Source organism: Agelaius tricolor, unplaced genomic scaffold (assembly GCF_023055355.1).
Source record: "Agelaius tricolor isolate 1412-34295 unplaced genomic scaffold, bAgeTri1.0.p SCAF_36, whole genome shotgun sequence".
In the NCBI taxonomy this organism is placed as follows: domain Eukaryota; kingdom Metazoa; phylum Chordata; class Aves; order Passeriformes; family Icteridae; genus Agelaius; species Agelaius tricolor.
This window is the reverse complement of record NW_027269296.1, coordinates 3,455,690-3,476,642: the sequence shown is the minus strand read 5'-3', so window position 1 is coordinate 3,476,642 and position 20,953 is coordinate 3,455,690. Positions and strand designations below refer to the sequence as shown.

The 20,953-nt window shown below is 47.6% G+C and overlaps 1 protein-coding gene across 2 annotated transcripts in view; it reads left to right on the top strand.

Moving 5' to 3' along the window:
* GRIK3 (glutamate ionotropic receptor kainate type subunit 3) overlaps window positions 1-20,953 on the top strand; it is a 131,847-nt gene that overhangs the window by 106,117 nt on the left and 4,777 nt on the right. For both annotated transcript variants that reach the window (XM_071453468.1, XM_071453469.1), the window contains exons 11-15: window positions 3,350-3,573; window positions 9,290-9,408; window positions 11,817-12,034; window positions 19,042-19,264; window positions 20,250-20,500. In XM_071453468.1, coding sequence (XP_071309569.1) covers window positions 3,350-3,573; window positions 9,290-9,408; window positions 11,817-12,034; window positions 19,042-19,264; window positions 20,250-20,500 — 1,035 coding nt within the window. The remainder of the gene's footprint in view (window positions 1-3,349; window positions 3,574-9,289; window positions 9,409-11,816; window positions 12,035-19,041; window positions 19,265-20,249; window positions 20,501-20,953) is intronic.

The following is a 20,953-nucleotide window of genomic DNA, read 5'->3' as shown; positions in this document are numbered from 1 at the left end:
AATATCCCTGCAGCAAATACGATCATCCCTGTGCTGAACACCCAGTGCTGAACTCACAGCTGTTCCAGCCAAGTGAAATGCTGGAACTGGGTGAATGAGGAGATCCAAACCCTTGGAGGTGTGTTAGAGAAGTGTCTGTGTTTGATGTGCCTTGGCAGAATTCATCTTTTTGGCCTCAATTCAGCAGAACACTTAAGCAGAACAGGCACAAGACTTGGAAGACGTGTGAGCTCCAGTAAAACAGAGGTGTAGGCTTAAGTGGTTTTGCTGGACAAGGGTCTCTAAGCCACTGGCACTTGCTCTAATTCCTCATCTTTAATAAAACCCACCTGACTGTGCAACAGCACAAGAGCCAGGGCTGAGTAAGGGAAGCAGCCAGAGTCTAGTAATTGACTGCCCAGTTTGGAATGTCAGAGCACGACAAATCAAAGCTTCACCCTTGGTGGGTTTGATTTAGATCCTCTCTGTCAGCAAAGCCTTAATTAGAGGCCACCTTCAGAAAAATCTGCATTGATAAAAAGGATGTGGAAGTGCAGCCCTGTGCTGCCTCTAATTGCTCAGAACATACCCCAGCCCAGGCTCCAGAATCCCTGCTCTGTCCTGCCTGAATGTGACATTCCCTGCAAGGACACAGGGCTGGGAGCACATCACAGGAGCTGCTGGAGCCACACAGTAAAATTTTATTTCTGTGCTAAAAGCAGTTGGATCCCTGGGCATCCATGCAGAGCTCTCTCTCTTCATTTTCTGTGGCAAAGCACAAACTCCAGGCTGTTCTTTAGCTCACTGTATTGTTCTGACAAATTTGGCTGAGGATCCCTCAGCCTGGCCATTGCCAGTGAGCTCTGACCACAGAACATTTGCTGCCTCCTTCAGAAAAAACCCATAGCCAAATCTTTCAACATCTTCCTTGCCTTTCCCTGGTGAGTCAGGACACCCACACAGAAGTGATGGAGGAGGGAAAATGCTGCACTTCTTTTGCCATTTCTGCCTTGTGACTGTGTGGAGCACTAAGCCAAAATTTCCAGGTGTGCTGTGAGGTGGTGGGAGCAGCCAAGCTCCAAAGCTGCCAGGATGGTCCCTAGGGTGCAGAACATCCCCAGCTCAGGCTGGGCAGCCACCAGTGCCACCTCCAACCCCCTTCAGCTTCTGCCCATGTCACCACAACTGGCACAATGGGCTCGGTGGGAAAATATTGTCCCCATTTTCCACAGGTTTTGACAAATGCCAGTGACTGAAATGAGCTCTGATGTAAAAATGAATTTCCATCTGGAAAGTGAGAAGGAAGGGAAACCAGGGAGCAGCTGGAGAGCCATGTTAGAACAAAACCACATCATTTTTACCCTTGTTACATAATTCCTGAAGGCCTCTGTTCAGGAGCTCTAAGGCTGCACTCTTTGGAGGGGGTCCCTTACACATACACACACACACACACACACACTTGTAAATGGAAAAAAAGCTCATTTAGAGACCCTTCCTTCAGTAAAAGACCTAGATTCTTCTATTTATAAATATTGCACTGACTTGATCACAGATTGGCAAGGTCAAATGAAAACTTTAGCACAACCTTTACCCCCAGCACAGGCCAGGGATCTGCTCTGGTTCCTCCAGTTCCTGCTGAAGCAAAGTATGTTCCAGCCAGTATTGATTTAAAGTCCATGAATAATGACAAATCTACTGTATCTCAAGGTAATTATCACTCATGGGTAATTTAGAATTTTAATTTTCAGAACCAGATGTTAAATAAATCTCGCCCAGGCTCCTGGCATGGGGGGAGGTTCTGCTCAACTTCAGAGCTGTAATTTATGTGTCTGTGTTTCCTTGGAAGTTCACAATCCCAAAGAATGATTTGCAAAGCTCAGGCAAGGAGGGTGATATTGAGGAAACCTTGGATGTGTTTACTTGTGGCTTTTAAGAACCTGGATGAATGTTTAGTGAGAGGAATGAGTGCAGCTCTTAACCAACAGAAAGAGGGTGAATGTGGGCTGCTCGTTGAATTAACACAGAAATTAGTAAATAATTAGAAATAATGGAAACAAGCACACTTCGTACAAGCTGTCAGGATTAGGAATATGCTCAGCTGAAATTCTCCATGGAGCTCAGAGCACTCCAGCAGGATGGGCTGAGGAGTCCTTCATCAAACAGAGTTTGCTCAGAGGGTCTCACCTGCACACCTCCCTCCCACCCACAGGCACTGAGCATTCCTGCCTGAGTCTGAGCCCCTCAGGCTGCACCATGAAATGACTGAGGAAAAAGAAATTGAACCTTTTAGCTCAGGCTGCCACAGCATGGCTCCCTGCAGCTCCATCCACACCCTCCTCTCCTCTTGCATCAGTGTGAAAGGCAGAACAACAACAAATGAAAGGAAGGACAACAACGACAGCAACAAACCACTGCTGCCAGCAGCAGGCTCTGCACACAGCCTACTTGCTGGTGTAGAGTCTTGTGGCAAGGAGCAAGCAAGACAAGGGCCACTGACACTTTAGAACTCTGCAAAATCTGATTTTTCTGACCGTTTCAGGAGAGTTCATCACATCGGGGCAGAAGCTGCAGAGGCTGTAATGCCTCCATTTGGTTGTGCTGTATTTTATAGTGAATATTGTACCCCCAACATCTGTACTCCACAGCAAACAGTGTACCCACAACATCTGTATTTCACAGAAAACACTGTTACCCCAACATCTGTACTTCACAGCAAATACTGAACCCCAACATCTGTATTTCACAGCACTGTACCCACAACATCTGTATTTCACAGCAAACACTGAACCCCAACATCTGTATTTCACAGCAAACACTCTACCCCCAACATCTGTATTTTACAGTGAACACTGTTACTCCAACATCTGTACTTCACAGCAAACACTCTACCCCCAACATCTGTATTTCACAGCACTCTACCCCCAACATCTGTATTTCACAGCAAACACTCTACCCCCAACACCTGTATTTTACAGTGAACACTGTTACCCCAACATCTGTATTTCACTGCAAACACTCTACCCCCAACACCTGTATTTTACAGTGAACACTGTTACCCCAACATCTGTATTTCACTGCAAACACTGTACCCACATCTGTATTTCACTGCAAACACTGTATCCCAACATCTGTATTTCACAGCACTGTGCCCCAACATCTGTTCTTCACAGCAAATACTGAACCCCAACATCTGTACTTCCCACCAAATGTGTACCACACGTGCAACAGCAGGGGGGAAGCCCAGGGCTGCACTTTGGGGATCCTTGGCCCGTTTCTGCCGTGTGAGAGCTGTGGTGTCTCCAAGGGGATGGAAACACCCTGGTTTGTGACTCCTCCTTTCTCCCTGCCTGTGTTCCTCCCCTCTCTGCAGAAAGCTGACCTGGCTGTGGCTCCTCTGACCATCACTCACGTCCGGGAGAAAGCCATTGACTTCTCCAAGCCCTTCATGACCCTGGGCGTCAGCATCCTCTACAGGAAGCCCAACGGGACCAACCCCAGCGTGTTCTCCTTCCTCAACCCTCTCTCTCCTGACATCTGGATGTACATCCTGCTGGCCTACCTGGGGGTCAGCTGTGTGCTCTTTGTCATAGCCAGGTAAGGGGTCCCTGCTGGCAGCTGCAGCATCAAGCCCTTGTCACCCCTGAGATCCCCCCCTGGTCCATCCCCATGGGCTGGATGGTTTCACTTTCACACTCTCACGGCATGGAAGAATTGTAAGATTTCAGGAGTTTTGCAGCCTTTCTGTCAGCACCTCCTGGTGTATGAAGAGATGTATTTCTGTGTCATTGTCCGTTCATGCTCTCTGCTCACACCTTTCCCAGCCTCTGCTGGGACCTGAGCTCCCATCTCCCCCACCATTTCCCACTTCTGTCTCTGTAAAGCTCACACAAACCCTTCCCTATATCAAAAGAATGGAGATGCCTTTGCTACGGATCAGACATTGTGTCTGTTGACAAAATTAATATGCATCTAATTAGCATGTTTAAATCCTCTATGTTTAAAGGCAGAATTTGCATACATTTGCATGTCTTGTTAATTCCACAGGGCCTTTGATGAGACACAGTCCAGGGCTGCTCTCAATCCATGATCCCACCTTTTCAAATCAAAACAAAGCACTTTCCCCCTCCTGCAGGCAGGTGCCCTCCATGACCACACACAGCCCTCAATGGAATATTTTGCATAAACACCTCATCCAGGAAACATTCCTCAGCCCACTCTGCAGTTTGATGCTCATTTCTCATTATTTCCAGTTGAATTTATAGCAGTGGGGACTTCAGAACCCTCCCTGTTTTGGTCTCAAGGCCTGCTGTTCTGCACCTCCCTGGGAGCATCCATCAGGAGCGTTCCCCCCTCATCCACTGGCATTAGAGAGTCAAAGGAGAAATCAGATACAGAGCTGGAGCAAACAGACTCCATTAACCCTGATGGTACAGCAAATCTACAATTTTCATCATCCCTCAGTCCAGGGGGGCATTTAGAGCAGATTTCCTGCATTCACTCTGTCATATCCAAATTACACAGAGCAGCAGAGTGAGCTGGGCACGAGTGCTGTGAGCACCTGCAGTGCTCACATTAGGAGCTTGTTTATTCCAGCTCATAATGGCCAGATCCAGCCCACATTGTCCAGACCCCACTTCCAAAGCATGTTAAACATGCATGGTGAGGCAGGTACATCCTCTGGTTCCTCCTCTGCACGGGGACAGAGCTGGACATTTGTTTTCTGTCACTGTTGTATCAGGGACAGATGAATGAAGCAACACAGACTCCAAGGTCTCCTCAGAAGTGAAGTTTATTAAATATCACATTCTTTTATGGACTGTTCCAAGAAAGCTGGACCTGATTGGTCCTCAATCAACACCCCTCACCTCCCTGGCTAATGAGGAGCACCCTTCTTGTACACATCTTACAAGTAAACAACAAGTTCAAAACACCAGCTGCAAAGATTAAAGATTATTTTAATTCTTTCTCTGAGCTTTCTCAAAGCTCCCTCAGAGCAATGCCTGGGAAAGTTTATCTGACTTTCTCCCTGACCAGACTGTCAGCATCCAGTTTTCCTCTCAGAGGATATGGAGGGCCCTCCCTGATCCAGATCCTGCAATCACCCTCCTGCCTTGTCCTTGCCTTCCCTCCCCACCCAGCCTGTCAGGGGTAACCTGGTGCTCTCAGCAGCACAGGACTCTCCTCTGGGCATGTGCACCCAAGGTAACCATGAGAAGGAAAATCCTCTGGTGGCTGACAGACAGCCCTTGTCTGTCTGTCCCTGTCATCCAGGCAGGGCACAGCTGAGTGGGTTTCGATGGCACAACCTGCTCTTGTGGCCTGCAGGGACAATCCAAATACAATTTTACATTTTGGAGCTTATTTTTCCCAGCTCATAATGACCAAATCCAGCCCAAATTGTCCAGATCCCAGTTTCAAAGCATGTTAAATGTGCAAATTGCATCTGCATGGGAAATGCTGCAGAAAGGCTGAAGGAAATGCTGGGGCAAGCCCTGATGTGAAGCCCCTCAGTCACCACATTGCACAAACAGGGATGTCTGTCCAAGCATGGCAGCATTGCCTGGCTTTTGGCTGATGTTGAGGGATGAAAACCTGAAGAACTGTTGCTTTGTCTCTGGTTTTATTCTGATATGAACCTCAGCACCTCACTCCATCACATCAATTATGATGTTGTAGAACAATTTTTCCCTATCAGGCTATTTTTTTTTGGACTAAATTCAACACATAAAATATTGCAATTACAGTTCCTTTTTCACATTTTGCTCCTGACATTTCTTCTGTCATCCTATTTTTCAAATAACACCAAGTATTCGGGGTAATTAAAATTCTGCTGGAATGGTCTTTTTAACACATAGAGATGGAAGGCAAGAGATTTCACAGGGAAAATATTTATTGCATTCTGGAGTAATGGAAACAATATCTGCTTTTGACCCCAGCAAGGCCTCTGAAATCCAATTCTCAGCAGAAAACCACAATCAAAATAGAAAAGCCTTAATTCAGAAACATGACTCTTCTGAACTAGGCACCAGAGCCCTCTGCTCATGCCATAACCATAGGTCAATGCCACTTAAAACAGACTCAGGAACTATTTAGAGGCAGGCAAAGGATGGATTTGGTTCATCTGTCATTTTAATCAGCCTTTCTTCACTATTGATGGAGCTCCCGGCCCCCAGGGAGCCACCAACACTGGCTGGCCTCACAGCTCCCTGGGCTGCTGTGTCTGGAGCTTCTGGTGCCAGTCCTTGGGCTCAAACAGCCTCCAAATTACACCAAACCCCTTTGGCTGCGTGGCAGGGTGGATGGGTGGGTGGATTTAATCTTCATTCTAATTGCAGCAAGATCTGGTGTGGCGTTCACATTCTCTGAAAAAATCCTTTCACCTTTTTTCTCCTGGGAAGCTGAGAAACCTCGGAGAAAAGGAAAACAATTCTGATCTCATTTGCTTCTCCTGTGTTTTGCTGCTTTGGAATGTGTTTGGGGATTGTTTACCCACAGGTGATTGTTTCATTGGGTTCTGCTGTGAGTTGTTTTCTCTCTTTGGCCAAACAGGGCCAAGCTGTGTTGGGACTCTGGAGAGAGTCACGAGTTTTCATTATTATCTTTTTAACATTCAGTAAGTATCCTTTCTGTATTCTTTAGTATAGTTTAGTACAGTATTCTCTAATATAATATAGTATTATAAAGTAATAAATTAGCCTTCTGGAGTCAAAAACTAAAATTAGCTCTTCATGGAGTTAGATGCATCATTCCTGCCTTCATCAGGACATTCCCTGCAAATACAATGGAAGTAGTCCATTGAAAATTTCTCTGGAGACACAATTTAGACCCAAAAGTATTTTCTGTTAGATCTTTCAAATTTCTTCCAAATGCTTCAACTTCCCGCCCAAAGAGCTGAAAGAGGCAGGAGAATGATGCTAGGTTTTGATGAAATATTTCTCAGAGCCCAGAGTGCATGTGAGGATGAGGGAAGCCAGCCACAGAGGATCCTGAATTCCCCAATTGATTTGAGCTCTGGGGTCAATGAGCTCCTCTCCCTCCTTCCTTCGTTACCTCTTGCTTCCACTAATGGTTTCTCTGCTCTGGAGGCCGTGGCTGCTTTGCAGATTTCTGAATATTTCTCTGTCATTTGAGCTGCACCAGTAGGTTTTTGCTCAGACCTTGAAGTTCTCCAGCGTGTCATCTTGCCAGGCTCATTGATCTCACCCATTCCCTTTCTTTTTTTCATAGTCTTTCATTGGCAGCCCAAGAAAGTTTTAATCTAATTCCTGAACTCTGGCTTTATCTGACAGAAAGGACCAAGACACCATCCTTTATCCATCTCTGGTGTGAATCTATAGCAAGTTCCAAGGAATAAGCAGCATGTAAAGCCAGGTCTGAGTTCAGCCTGGTTCTTGTTTCCTTGCTGATTTCCTCTGATTTAGAGAGCAGAGGAGGGTGAGCAGCAAGGAGAGCCCAACCTGGATGAACAAGCAGCAATGCCAGGGTGCAGCCTGAGCAGGACCTGGGCTTCCACATCCCAAACCCAGCACAGGGAACAGTCCCTGCTGCAGGAAGGTGAGATAAACCAGGGAGGAAAGGAGAGCTCATTGCACTGTAACTTGAAGGTGGGAGACAGAAGCAAAAAGTGGCACAGCTGTGCCCCTCCAGGGTAACCTTCTCTAAAGCCACAGGAGCTGTGGGCTGTGCCCTGTCCATCCTCAGGGATGGTTTTCCCCCAGACCCCTCCCATTCTTGGCACTGCCAGGACCACAGCTCGGCACTCCCACGTGCCCAGGGCAGGTTTCAGTGCCAGGAGGTTCCTGGCAGGGATCTGGGGCCCTTCTCCAAACAAATCCAGCTGTCTGAGCCAGGCCACCCTGGAATGGAGCCACAAACCCTCTCCTTGGGTGGTGGCACATCTGGTGGGGAATTACAGAGGGAAGCATCTCCTGATAGAGGCTGTGGGCTGGGCTTTGAGAAGGGGCTGTTGTGAATCTCCAGGGATTCCAGAAGGAAGCAGAGATGATAATTAATGCCTGGTTCAAAAGCAATTATACCAATTATGTTTTTAATTTAATCTCTGCAAAATTTGGGACTCTCAGAAAATGTAAATAAACAGCTCTAAAAATATTAACATCTCTCCTGTTTAGCATCCTCCCCAGATCCTGGCTAAATGAGCTCATTCCCAGCAGTGCTTGCCTGCCAATCTTGGGCAGAATTTGCAGAGATGTTCCTTGGAAATTCCCTCAGTCTTGCTCAAGAACTGCAGGGCTATCCATGGAAATTCATCCCCACAGGGATTAAGTTTGTCCACAGCAAACTGCCACCACATCCCAGTGTTCTGCCAGTGCCCTGACTGGGCCAAACTCCTGCTTGTCAGGATGATGGAAGGTTCTGCTTCTCAGTGACCTAAATCCCACCCTGATTCCCATGTGCATTGGTGGGGGAATCTCCTAAAATACCAAATTTGTCCCTGCTAATACTGCAGAATGACCAAGGCTCCTCCTTAGTCAACCAAAAATGCCATTTTTTCCCACATTTTTGAACTGGTACATACAAGAGGTTATGTGTCTGGACCCCATCCCATCCCACCATCACATGCTCTGGGTGCTGTTGTAGGACACAGTAGTGAAAAGATGATCCAAAGTGACCAAAGGCTCTGGGGAAGCCATCTGAGACACCTCAGGAGGACTTGGCTTCCCAGGTCTCTGCTCTCCAGAATGCAGGACACAGATTTACAGCTGTTGGGTGGCTTGGGCTGAATTTGCCTTTTTCTCCATAAAGCACCAGAGGGTCAGCAGCCCCTGCACAGCAGCACCAGAGGCACTGAGACTCTTTTTTTTCCAGTTCTTTTAGGGTCTTGTCCTGCCACATCCCAACTAAGTGATGCCTCAAGATTGTAGCCTTTATATTTTTCAAATCCTGTGCTGCCTTAGTGCATAGCTCCATATAGAAGTGTTGGTTAACTATCTTCACACTTTGGTCAGACAAAACAATCACTTTAGGCCTGAGACCCAAGGACACCCTACAGCCTCAGGCCCTGAAAAGTATAAACAAAAGTGAAATGTGGGGAGCAAACTGGGGGTAATTGACTTCATTACCTGAAGCTGTAATTAAGGATTAACCCCTGATATGCAAATGGACCAAACTCATAACTGTATGAAAAACTCGTGACCATTTTGGGTGTAGCCTCGGAAGGCTTTGGCTGGCCAGGGTGTATCTATTGAAGGCTTTTAATAAATCCCCACTTTATTCTCTTAATCCTGGCTAGTCTCTGTCCTAGGAGCCCCCCAAGGCCTCATCAGGAGCTCTGTTTCCCTGTGTGCTGCAGGTTCAGCCCATATGAGTGGTATGATGCCCACCCCTGTAACCCGGGCTCAGACATCGTGGAGAACAACTTCACCCTCCTGAACAGCTTCTGGTTTGGGATGGGAGCGCTGATGCAGCAAGGTAAGGGCCACCCCCCTGCTCTTAGGGCTTTTTAAATTCAAAATTTGGTTTGGATGCAACCTCACAGCACCTCCTGGCCCCTGCAGCTCCGAGGAGGAGCACTGCCTTCATCTCCCTCAGCTGCTTCATTCCCCCACATCCCACGGGCTCTGCAAATTCCTATTTCTGTTAATTCCAACCATTTCTTCCCAAACTGGTTGAGGGGAGGGGCCATGTGGGTTTGCTTTCTGGAGGGGCCCCCCCTTTGGAGATTCTCTCCCAAATTTGCCCTAAACCAGGACAAAATTTGGCGCCCAACGTGTGCCACTAGAAAAGGGTGAGGCTCCAGAACACCTACAGTGTATTGATGATATCATTGTGTGGGGGAACACAGCTGTGGAAGTGTTGTTCCGTTTCAGGATCTCAGACCTGGCTCTCTCTCTGCTCTAAATCAACTTTTCCAGCAGAGAGGGTGCCTTGCCCTCTGCTCCATCCCCATTTTTCCCCTTCCCTGGTCACTCTGAGCAGTGTGAGATGCCCTGAAGCTCCCCCAACCTGGAGGAGCTGCCCCGGAGCCTGTGCCCAGCAGCCCCTCAGGAGAGCTGCCAGAGCCACCAGGGTCACAGGGACCCCAGAAATGGGACAGGGATGGGATTACACCCCTGTGTGTGTGAATGGAATAGAGAGATGCAACGAACAGAATAAATCTGTTCAGAAGGCAGCAGGGAGCAGTTCTGAATAAGGAACGAAATTCAGCTGCGATCTAATTGCAGAAAATCCAGGAATAGAAATAAGTGGAAAATGTCAAACATTTGTCACACTTTAATTTACCATGTATCAGTGGTTACATCCAGAGAGCAAAAGAAGCACACCCTTGGCTCAGTGGCAGGCACAGAGCTGCTCTGAGCTCCACTGCTGCCTGTAATAGAGATTCCTCCTGGATCTCAGCTGCCCTCGTGGACAGTGACAGTTCCCAGCAAGGCGGTTTAGCAGCATGAATCATCCCTCTTATCAGATGCTGATAAATGAAAAGAGCTATATTCTTTTTAACTCAATTCTGCATCTGAGAAGAAAAATATTTCAAAGCCAGGCTGATGTCACAGCATCCAATGCATCAAAGGGCCGGAGATGGAAGAGGGAAGAAGAAGGATCTTGAGGAGAACCAAAGCACCCTCAATATCCAGGACTCCTCCTCTTCCTGGTGTCTCCTTGCTGCACTCTGAAGGGAGGAAAACAACACCCCATGCTCTGCTTTGATGCCACACTGCCTAAAATTGCTTTGCAAAGCCCAATCTTTGTTGCACTTTCCAGGCTGATAAATCCTCTGAGCACAGCTGTTTCAAACCCAAAGCTCTTGCCTGGCTTTAAAAGGTGTTTTGGGTGATTACAAAAATAGCACAACCCATTTAGCCCTTCATGTCTGCTCAATAAAAGTCATTCCAGACCCACTACACCTTTTATGCTGTAACATCTCCTGCTTCCCCATTTCTGACTGGCATTCAAAGCCCTGGACCCTGATAGTGCCTTTCTCTTGGTGTTTGATTTTTTTTAAAACCTTGTGTATTTGAACACACTCCCCAGAGTGAGTCTTTTGAAAATAATCTGTATAAAAGCAAAGCCCTTTTTAAATGGCAGAACAAAACACTCATAAAAGTTCATAAATAGCTTGCTATTTAAATCTCATAAAAGCAGCCCAGTTAATTACTTCAGTTTGGATGTTTCCTGTAAATTGGGCACTGTACCCAAGGTCAGTAATCAAGGAAGAGGGTTTTTCTGCAAATGCTACAAAACCCTCACTGATGTCCTCGCATTCAAGATATCTGGATAATTTGCCTTAAAACCAGTTGGCTTTAATTGCGTGGCTGTGACTGTTTTGACAGTGAAATCTGATCTCATATATATATATATATATTTATGTACATAAAATGTACATATGGATATAAAAACTGGGGGTTTTCCCTCTATTTCCTCTGCCCTCGTTCCCCTGTCCTAGGCTCAGAGCTGATGCCCAAAGCCCTGTCTACTGATGTCCTCCATGCTGGATAATCTGCCTCTAAACCAGTTGGCTTTAATTGTGTGGCTATAACAGTTTTGACAGTGAAACCTGATCAAATAGAAATAGAAATAGAAATATAAAATGTACACATAGATACATTAGATGGGTTTTTCCATCTATTTCCTCTGCCCTCCTTCCTCTGTCCCAGGCTCAGAGCTGATGCCCAAAGCCCTGTCTGCTTATGTCCTTGCATGCAAAATGTCTGGATAATTTGCCTCAAAACCAGTTGGCTTTAATTGCATGGCTGTAACAGTTCTGACAGTGAAACCTGATCACATATATGTATAAATATGTATATAAAATGTACGTATGGATACAAAGAATTGGTTTTTTCCCTCTATTTCCTCTGGCCTCCTTCCCCTGTCCCCCCCAGGCTCGGAGCTGATGCCCAAAGCCCTGTCTACACGGATCATTGGTGGCATATGGTGGTTCTTCACCCTCATTATCATCTCGTCCTACACGGCCAACCTCGCAGCCTTCCTGACCGTGGAGAGGATGGAGTCCCCCATCGACTCGGCAGATGACTTGGCAAAGCAGACAAAAATAGAGTATGGAGCAGTGAAGGATGGAGCTACCATGACCTTCTTCAAGGTGAGACCGGGCAGAGGCTTTCTGCCTTCCAGGCAGAGATGCCAACGGGAGCCAGGACAAAGATCCAAAGACAGAAAATCCTCCCAAGCCGCCCCTGCTGCTCCTTCTTGCAGCTTCTTGCAGTCTCACATCTTGCCCAGACTGAGACTGTCGCTCACCTGAGTCCCACCAAGGCTAAATCCCCCTCGCTGTTGTTAACTGAAGTCACAGGTACAAAATTAAATTGATTTTACACTTTTGCAGGCTCTACCCATTATTGGCTCGGACACCCTAAAATGTAGCATGTGCCAAAGTGCAGCTTGTATTAAAGCCCTGCAGAAACATCTTACATTCCTTAAAGCATCATCCCAATTTCCACATCTGACCCATCCAGCTCCTTCCCTGCCCCATGGAGCCCCCAGGCTGACCCAGCCAGCCTTCAGGGACAGAGGAGAGCCCAAATGAAACCCACAGCTGGACAGATGTGCCCTCCCTGACCTGTATTTTTTACAGCTGAAATATCTTTCTTGTCCTTCAGGTATTCCTATCAATGTAATCCAGTTTTATTAACCTCTGAGATCCAGGGCAAGGTAACACTACCAGTGCATCACAATCCAATTGCATTAATTTCGTCTATTTAAAGCATAATTAAATTCAGAAGTCAGTCAGATTCCACCACAGCCTCAAAAATAGAAAGAAACTGAGAGATGTAAAATGACCTTTAAAACCACTGCTGGCCTGTAAAAACCCAGTTTGAAAAGAGAGAGAATAAAAGGATAAAAATGAAGGATGATTAAGGAATTATCACCTTGGCAAGGAAAGAGGCCCAAAGGAAGATCCCAGGCTTTGGCTCAGCAATGGGAGCTGGCTCCCCCTCACCTCTGGCTCCTTTCCCCTCCACCACCCTCATGCAGAAGGAAATCCATGTGACTAGCACAGTTCAGGCTTTACCAAGCAGTTTGTGCCTGGTGCTGCAAGATCTGAGCAGGCACAGGGCGATGGCAGCTTGACGAGGACTCAGCAGTTTAATTGGCAAGACTCATTAAAGGAAGGCAATATGCTGGATTTTAATGACAGAGGGAGCATTGTTCCCATGTCTCCTGGCTCTGATCTGGCTGAGAAGCCCCTGTCCTCCCTGGATGTGTGTCCTGACTCTGACAGGCAGCAGCAGAGCTTGATGAAGAGCCACAGAGGGGCTGGTTTGATCTTTAGTGATTCTGGGAATGCCCAGTTTGCCTCCTGCCATGGAGCTGCTCTGCCCATGGCACAGGCAGATGTGTGGTGATGTTTTCCAGAGCCAAATAACCCTGGAAGAGCCAGCTGGGAAAGGCAGGCTGTAACTGTGTGCTTTAACTGTGCCTTCCAATACGAGTTTTATATGGGAATAAAAGGAAACTGTCTCTTTTAACAATCATCAGGACACAGCATATTTATTGCTTCATATCATTATCCATCAGAATCATACTTCAGGCTTCTAACTGCCTTGGCATGGTTTATTGATGCAGAGTATTTTCCTTTCCCTTTTTATTATCACTGTTGTATGGAGATGAATTCTCAGGAATGTCCTTTCTGACAAGCAGTTCCATTACTGGAGCAGTGGGAGCTCCCACGTGGGGAGCTCTGCTCACTTGTCCTTCCTGTACAGGGGGATTTGGGGCAGACAGGATTTTAGTATATTTAGTGCATTTTTTACCCATATATTTTAGTATATTTAGCTATACTTGGCCCAAATTGCTGCCTGGCTCTTTGTGTGGCTGTTCCCCAAATTCATTCCTGTCCCACCAGCTCCTTCCTTTCTCCCTGTGAAATCAGCTGCAAGCTGCACACACCAGCCCTGAGCACCCCTGGGCCCTGCAGCCCCCCTGCCAGAGCCCATCCTGCCCATGCTGGATCCCCCCAGGAGTGCAGGAGGAGAGCAGCACCCTGATCCTGGGGAGAATGGACAATGGGAGGAAGAGGAAGAGGAAGAAGAAGAGGAAGGCAGACACCTTGCATGCTGTTCCATGAGATGGATCCCAAAGCACTGACCTGTGAGTCACCAGGGACACTGCAGAGGGTCCCAGTGGAACCAGGACCCCTCTGGAACAGCCCCACACCGAGGGATTCTGCTCCCACAAAATTTGGCCCCGTGCAGCCAAGCAAACCAAGAGAGGGAAGAAGAGAGAGCTTTGTTGGCACATTCTGACTTCATGGAAAGAACTTTTGAGAAGCTCTTTACTCCCTGGCAATGCAGATTGAGTTACAGGAATAAACATGGATCAATTAATTTAGGAACAGCATCTAGAGTTCATTATAACTCATAAATCCTTCCCACCCTGCAGAGGATGCTGCCTCTCTGAATGGAAGGCCAGATCTCATGTGCAGTTTGGAGTCTGGCTGTGAGTGTGTGTACACAGATACTCATACAGAAATGTTAAATCCTCAAGACTAAGTATCTTCAGTTGGTGGAAATCAATTTATTTTTTTCATACGGGCTGGAATTGAAAATCTTAAGCCTGCAAGTTCCTTTCTTGCCAATTTGGCTGATAAAAAAGCGTATATGTCTTGGCAAGATGCCTCGTAGGGGCTCCTCTAAACGATTCCATTAATTGATTTGGGTGGCTGGCCCTGCAGAACTGCTTATTAAAGGTGGCTCCTGAGCTGTGACTCTGAAGAATGAACTCGGAGGCGTCGTCGGCGTCGCTGCCTTCGCAGGGGCTGGCACTCTGCTTTCACACACACATCTCATTTAGCACTAACACGGGCTGATTAAGATGCAGAGCACAACAGAGCAGATTCTGGTGTTATTTATCCTGAATAAATCAAGGAGAAGCTCCACTCGTGTGAGCAGGAGTGAGACTCGAGCCTGCTGTGTGAGCCACTGTGACGGCGTTCACAGGGGTTCTTGGAGGAGGGAAGAGATGAGGATGTTTCAGAAGGCTTGATTTATTGTTTTATGATAGATATTACATTAAAACTATACTAAAAGAATAGAAGAAAGGATTTCATCAGAAGGCTGGCTAAGAATAGAATAAGAAGGGATGATAACAAAGGTTTGTGGCTCGGGCTCTGTGTCCAAGACAGTTGGGCTGTGATTGGCCATTAATTAGAAACATCCACATGAGACCAATCCCAGGTGCACCTGTTGCATTCCACAGCAGCAGATAACCATTGGTTCCATTTTGTTCCTGAGGCCTCTCAGCTTCTCAGGAGGAAAAATCTTAAGGAAAGGATTTTCCATAAAAGATGGCTGTGACAAGCCACGGCTGCAGCAGCAGCCCTTGATAATCAGCAATATCTCCATCATTCCCAACATCTCGGGGCTCCTGACACAGGAACTTCTCTGCCAGTGTCAGATCATTTGTCTTAATGCTTCAGAGCACCCAAGCAGCTCCTCCTCATCTCCCTTTGGCAGCAAAGTTGTCACTGAGGGGGACCTGGGGACATTCCAGAGGATATGGGGGCACAGGAGGGTCACTTTACCCACAGCCAACCAAAATATGCTTCTTTTATGAAGCCCCTAAAAGTAAATGGTGAATCTCTTGAGAAGAAATTAGCACCCAGCCACAGCACAGCAAATACCAGATCAGACCAGGAACTAACCCCAGTTTTTAAAGTTTAACTATGGTAAAATCAGGGGTCCAGCAAAATAAAATGTACGCACAAATAAAGAACACAGGAAAAACCATCAGCAAAATAAACACAATTTAAGGCATTTCTTATTGCTAAATTACTATTAAGATGGTTTTGCTTATTTCTGTGCTGCAGTCCTGGCTGACAACATCTGAATTCCCATCAATAAGCAATACCTTTGCACTGTGGCCCAAGTATTTGAGAGGAGGAAGGGGAGAAATGAACTTTTCCTTCAGCTTCAAAACATGTTCTGTGGCTTAATTATGTGTGAGCTGGAGCAGGGCCACTCCTGCCCTCACTGCTCCTGTGATTGGGGATTGATGACCAACATCACTCCCACAGCTGCTTCTGGGTTTGGAGAAAACCATCACCCTGTGAGGGCTGTGCTGGGAATTACAGCTGGGCAATTTTCCCTTGGAAAAGCAGTTTTCTCATCAGGTTTTAGAGCCTGAAGCTGCCCTGAGCAGGGCTGGGTGTGAGCTGGCCTGGCAGCACCAATGGCCTCCTGGAGGGACCCCCAGCTCCTCTGCCCTGCTGGGTCTCTGTCGCAGACAACTTTTATGGAAAATCCTTTCCTTAGGATTGTTCCTCCTGAGGAGCTGAGAGGCCTCAGGAACAAAATGTAAACATTTATTATCTGCTGCTGTGGAATGCAACAGGTGCATCTGGGATTGGTCTCATGTGGATGTTTCTAATTAATGGCCAATCACAGCCCAGCTGGCTCAGACTCTCTGTTCGAGACAGAAGCTTTTGTTATCATTCCTTTCTATTCTTAGCCAGCCTTCTGATGAAATCCTTTCTTCTATTCTTTTAGTATAGTTTTAATGTAATATATATCATAAAATAATAAGTCAAGCCTTCTGAAACATGGAGTCAGATCCTCGTCTCTTCCCTCATCCACGAACCCCTGTGAACACGGGCACAGGTCTCAGCCCTGAGCCCAGATCTCTGTCCCAGCTCTCTTTAGGCACAAGTGAGCAGTGACAGCAGTGACAGCAGTGACAGCAGTGACAGCAGTGACAGCAGTGACAGCAGCTCCACCCTCCCTGCCAGCCCTTCCCAGGTGTGCCCCAGCTGCAGGAATGCTCCACCCCTGGCATTCCGAGCTGGGCTCAGGGCAGCACAGCCAGAAGTGACAAATCTGGGCTCTTCCTGGCATCCCAAACACAATTAAGTCCTTTCAAGCTGGTCAGGAGTAGTGATTTAAGAGAAGAAGAGAAAAGTGGTTTTTCTCTTCCAGGGAGCCCTGTCTCGTGTAATTTCAGTTGCCTGAAGAGGTCCAGTGCCTCATGCAAGTCCCATTTGCTTCACTAAATGCAGCCTATTGATTTTTTGCCAGTTTATTTTGCTCTGTGCTCTAAACTGGGAGAACACTGATGTTAAAAGCTCTGTGTCAACACTCAAGGAGCATTAAATGCAGAAAGAGAAGAAGAGAGAGGGAGAGCCAAGGAACCCAGAGGCCTCTGATGTGAACTATATAAATGTTAAACAAGTCCTTATCAGCCAGCTGAGCACACGATTCATTTCAATTACCCATTGTAATGTACAGATATTTAATAATCCTTTTGGAGGCTACATTTCTTGCTGCTCTTTGAGGTTTGATAGATGCCACAAATCTACCTTACAGGCACTGGTCCAGATTTTCAAGCGAGGGAGATTATCCTGCCTCTTGAATGAAGTTTGCTCCAGCACATCCACTGCTGAGCATTCATCAAGTGGATTATAACGAGCACAAGCTTTAATGGAGAAGAAATGAATCCCTGGGTATTTCAGTCAGGAGAAGGGGCCCACAGGGTTAGAGGCAGAGGAACAGCCTTTGTTTGAACAGCACTGCACTACCCAGCTTCGGGGTGATGAGCTTTTGTTTAACTTTGGCTAAACATGCTGGAATAAAGGAGGTGGATGGGCAAAGCATTTGGAAAACGAAGCATTACAAGGGACTTTCAGCCACCTCACCATTATTTATTGTGGTTTTATCAGAAGAACCTGTGCTGGCACATTTTGGGTGATACTGACAAAATGATGGGGAGCTGTGGCAGCAGCAGTTGGGCTGGGCTTGGGCTCCATCTCCTGCTTTCTCATGGAAGGACAGAGACCTGTGGAGAGATAAATGAGGCTGAAATCACAGCTCTGCAGCAGCCACTCCTCGTGCAGCAGCTGCTGAGAGGCCACCCTGATTCCAGACACAGCACAGGCACTTATCTGCCCCCTGACTTATCAGCCAGCTCCAGGCTCACCAAGCAGCACAGGGGAGGAACAGTTTGGCTGCCTAAGCTGCCTCTTATGAAATAAGAAGGCAAAAACAGATCCAGGAAAAACAAGGAATGGGGCAGGAAAGAAGAACAGGGCACAAAGGAGCTGGCAGCAGTGGGAACACAAGTGTGAATATCCAAGTGTTGTCCCAGGGCTGGTCTGAGGGAGAAGCACTGACCCACAGGAGCACACTGGGACCAGCAAAGGGGCAAGAGGACACTGCTCTGCCTGTCTGGGAAATCCTCCTGAGCTAAAGCCAGTTCTGGCCAGCCAGTCTGGTCTAGAGGAAGGTGTCCCTGCTCATGGCAGGGGGGGAACAGGATGAGCTTTAAGGTCTTTCCCAGCTCAAACCATTCTGGGATTCTGAGATTCTGTGCCTTTCGTGATGACTGACAGGGACAACTCAGAAGGTGCTCGTAGATAAATGGTACTTTTCAAATGTTATGGCAAGACATAAAATAACCACATTTCTTCTCTCTCAACACATTTTCTGTAAGGAAAAAAAAACATTCACATGAATAGCAAGCTAGAAAACATATTCCATCCTTTGCAACAGAATGTCTGCTGATAGTGAAAGAATATCCATGTTTATTTTTAGCCGTAAGACAATCTTCTTGAATATCTCTGTGCTTCTGTTTACGTGGGTACGTTAAATCTGTTTGGCAGTTGCACATATCTCAGAGGAGACTCGTTTCCTTGCCATGCTTGAGGAAAGACAAAAATATCAGAGTGTGTGTAGAGAAAACCACGTCCTCCAAAACTCTCTGTTCTTTCTGCATGCAGAAACATTACAGGGTAAACAAATGCTGGTTGGGAAGTGAACACATTTAAGCAGATCTGCCAATGGACTGGGAGTGGAGGGGGCTGCAGGGCTTTGGGCAGGTTCAGTTCCACCTCAGGACCTGAAGCACATGCACAGTGGGGTGTTTGCTGCAACCCTTGTGTCTCTTTAAGGCAGCATAAATCTAAACAATGCTGGGCAGTGAAGGCATTTAAGGCAAAGTCAAATTCATGGTTGCTCCATTGTGTGATCTGCTCTCAACTATTATCATTATTATTATTATTATTATTATTATTATTATTATTAACTGAAAAGTTACCAGCTCTCAGCAAATGGAGAATTCATTCTTATTTTGGGGTTGGGGGGGGTATTGTTTTTCCAGAAATCCAAAATCTCCACTTTTGAAAAAATGTGGGCGTTCATGAGCAGCAAACCCACGGCACTGGTCAAGAACAATGAGGAGGGGATCCAGCGAACCCTGACAGCTGATTATGCTCTGCTGATGGAGTCCACCACCATCGAGTACATCACCCAGAGGAACTGCAACCTCACCCAGATCGGGGGGCTCATCGACACCAAAGGCTATGGCATTGGGACACCCATGGGTAAGTGACAATTCTGCAGTGCCCCCGAGGGGAGCTGGTCACCACAGACACAACACAGGTGATTGTTGAGTTGTGATTTCAGCGTTTACCTCAGAAATCCTGTCCCTCCCCTGATAATTCCCTCCCAGGTGTGTCAGTCCCCTCTCCTTTCCTCTCCCAGCACTGTCTGGCACTCCTGGCATTCCAGAAGGGCCTCGAGTGATTGGCAGATCCAAAGGATGCCCTCTACCCCTGGGGGGCCCTGGGCCATCCAGGTGTCCTTTGTCCCTTTGTCCCTCCCCTCCTGTCCCTGCTTGGTGCCTCCCTGCCCCTTCCCTGCCCCTCTCCCCGGGGTTAAAGGAGCAGCAGCCATGGGCTCAGGGAGTTCTGTTGGAGCTGGTGCTGCATTCAGAGGCCTGAGGGCCAGAATAAAGCTCTGGATCCAAAGCCTCCATCAGAACCGACTCCTTTCCTTCACCATCCCCTTAAAGCTTCTCTGCCAGAGGGAAACCCCAGGAGCAGCCCCTGTTATGGGGGGAAGCTCCATCCCAGCACCACCAGAGCTCCTGCAGGCCTGGACTTGTCTGCAGGGCCCAGCTGCAGCACCCAGCCAGGCAAAAGTGTCTGTGGGGTGAAACACCACACACCCAGGCAGGCAAAAGTGTCTGTGGGTGAAACACCACACACCCAGGCAGCCAAAAGTGTCTGTGGGGTGAAACACCACACACCCAGGCAGCCAAAAGTGTCTGTGGGGTGAAACATCACAGTGCCACTATTTGATCAAGCAGCAAGGGCCAGACAAGCTCAGGCACATTCCATCCAGCTATATTGGTAAATATTCCAATCGGTGATTAAGATAATCCACTCCCAGTAGCAAATTTCCAAATACCACTGTCTGCCCGTTGAAGAGAGGTCTGAACTGCACTGCTTAACACAGACACCTTCCCTGCTGGGTGGGATTTGTGTCCCCCTTTCCCTCTGTGTATAACGGTCTCCCCACCCCCAGGGTCACCGTACAGGGACAAGATCACCATCGCCATCCTGCAGCTCCAGGAGGAGGACAAGCTCCACGTCATGAAGGAGAAGTGGTGGCGGGGGAATGGCTGCCCTGAGGATGAGAACAAGGAGGCCAGTGCTCTGGGTGTTCAGAACATCGGGGGGATCTTCATTGTCCTGGCAGCAGGCCTGGTGCTGTCTGTCTTCGTGGCCATGGTGGAGTTCATCTACAAGCTGCGCAAAACGGCGGAGCGCGAGCAGGTACTGACTGATTCCCCCTGGTTCTCTGTGTCCCCTTAGCCCAGCTTTGCATGCTGACCCCAGAGACAGGCAGGGAGAGGGCAGAGGGATCCAGCCTGGCACCCTAAAATGCCATCCCCAGAGGCTCACTGGGCTGTCCCTATGACAGCCTCCACTCAGGGGAAAGTCACGTCTGCTCTGATCAGAGTCTGCTGCTGCTGCAGCCAGAGCAGGACACATTGGTAGGGTGGTTTAGAGCAAGCTGACAAATAAATCATTAAAATATAGGCAGAAGTCCCTAGGAGGGGCCTTTCTCAGCTGTTACACCCTTTTGAAATCACCTCCCATGCCTTCTCCCCAGTCCCATTCAAAGAGGAGCAAGTCAGGGCTCACCAGGAAGCCTCACACTGTCCCACAGCTCAGCCACACTCACAGACACAGCCCATCATTGCTGACCAGTGTCCAGGAAACAGC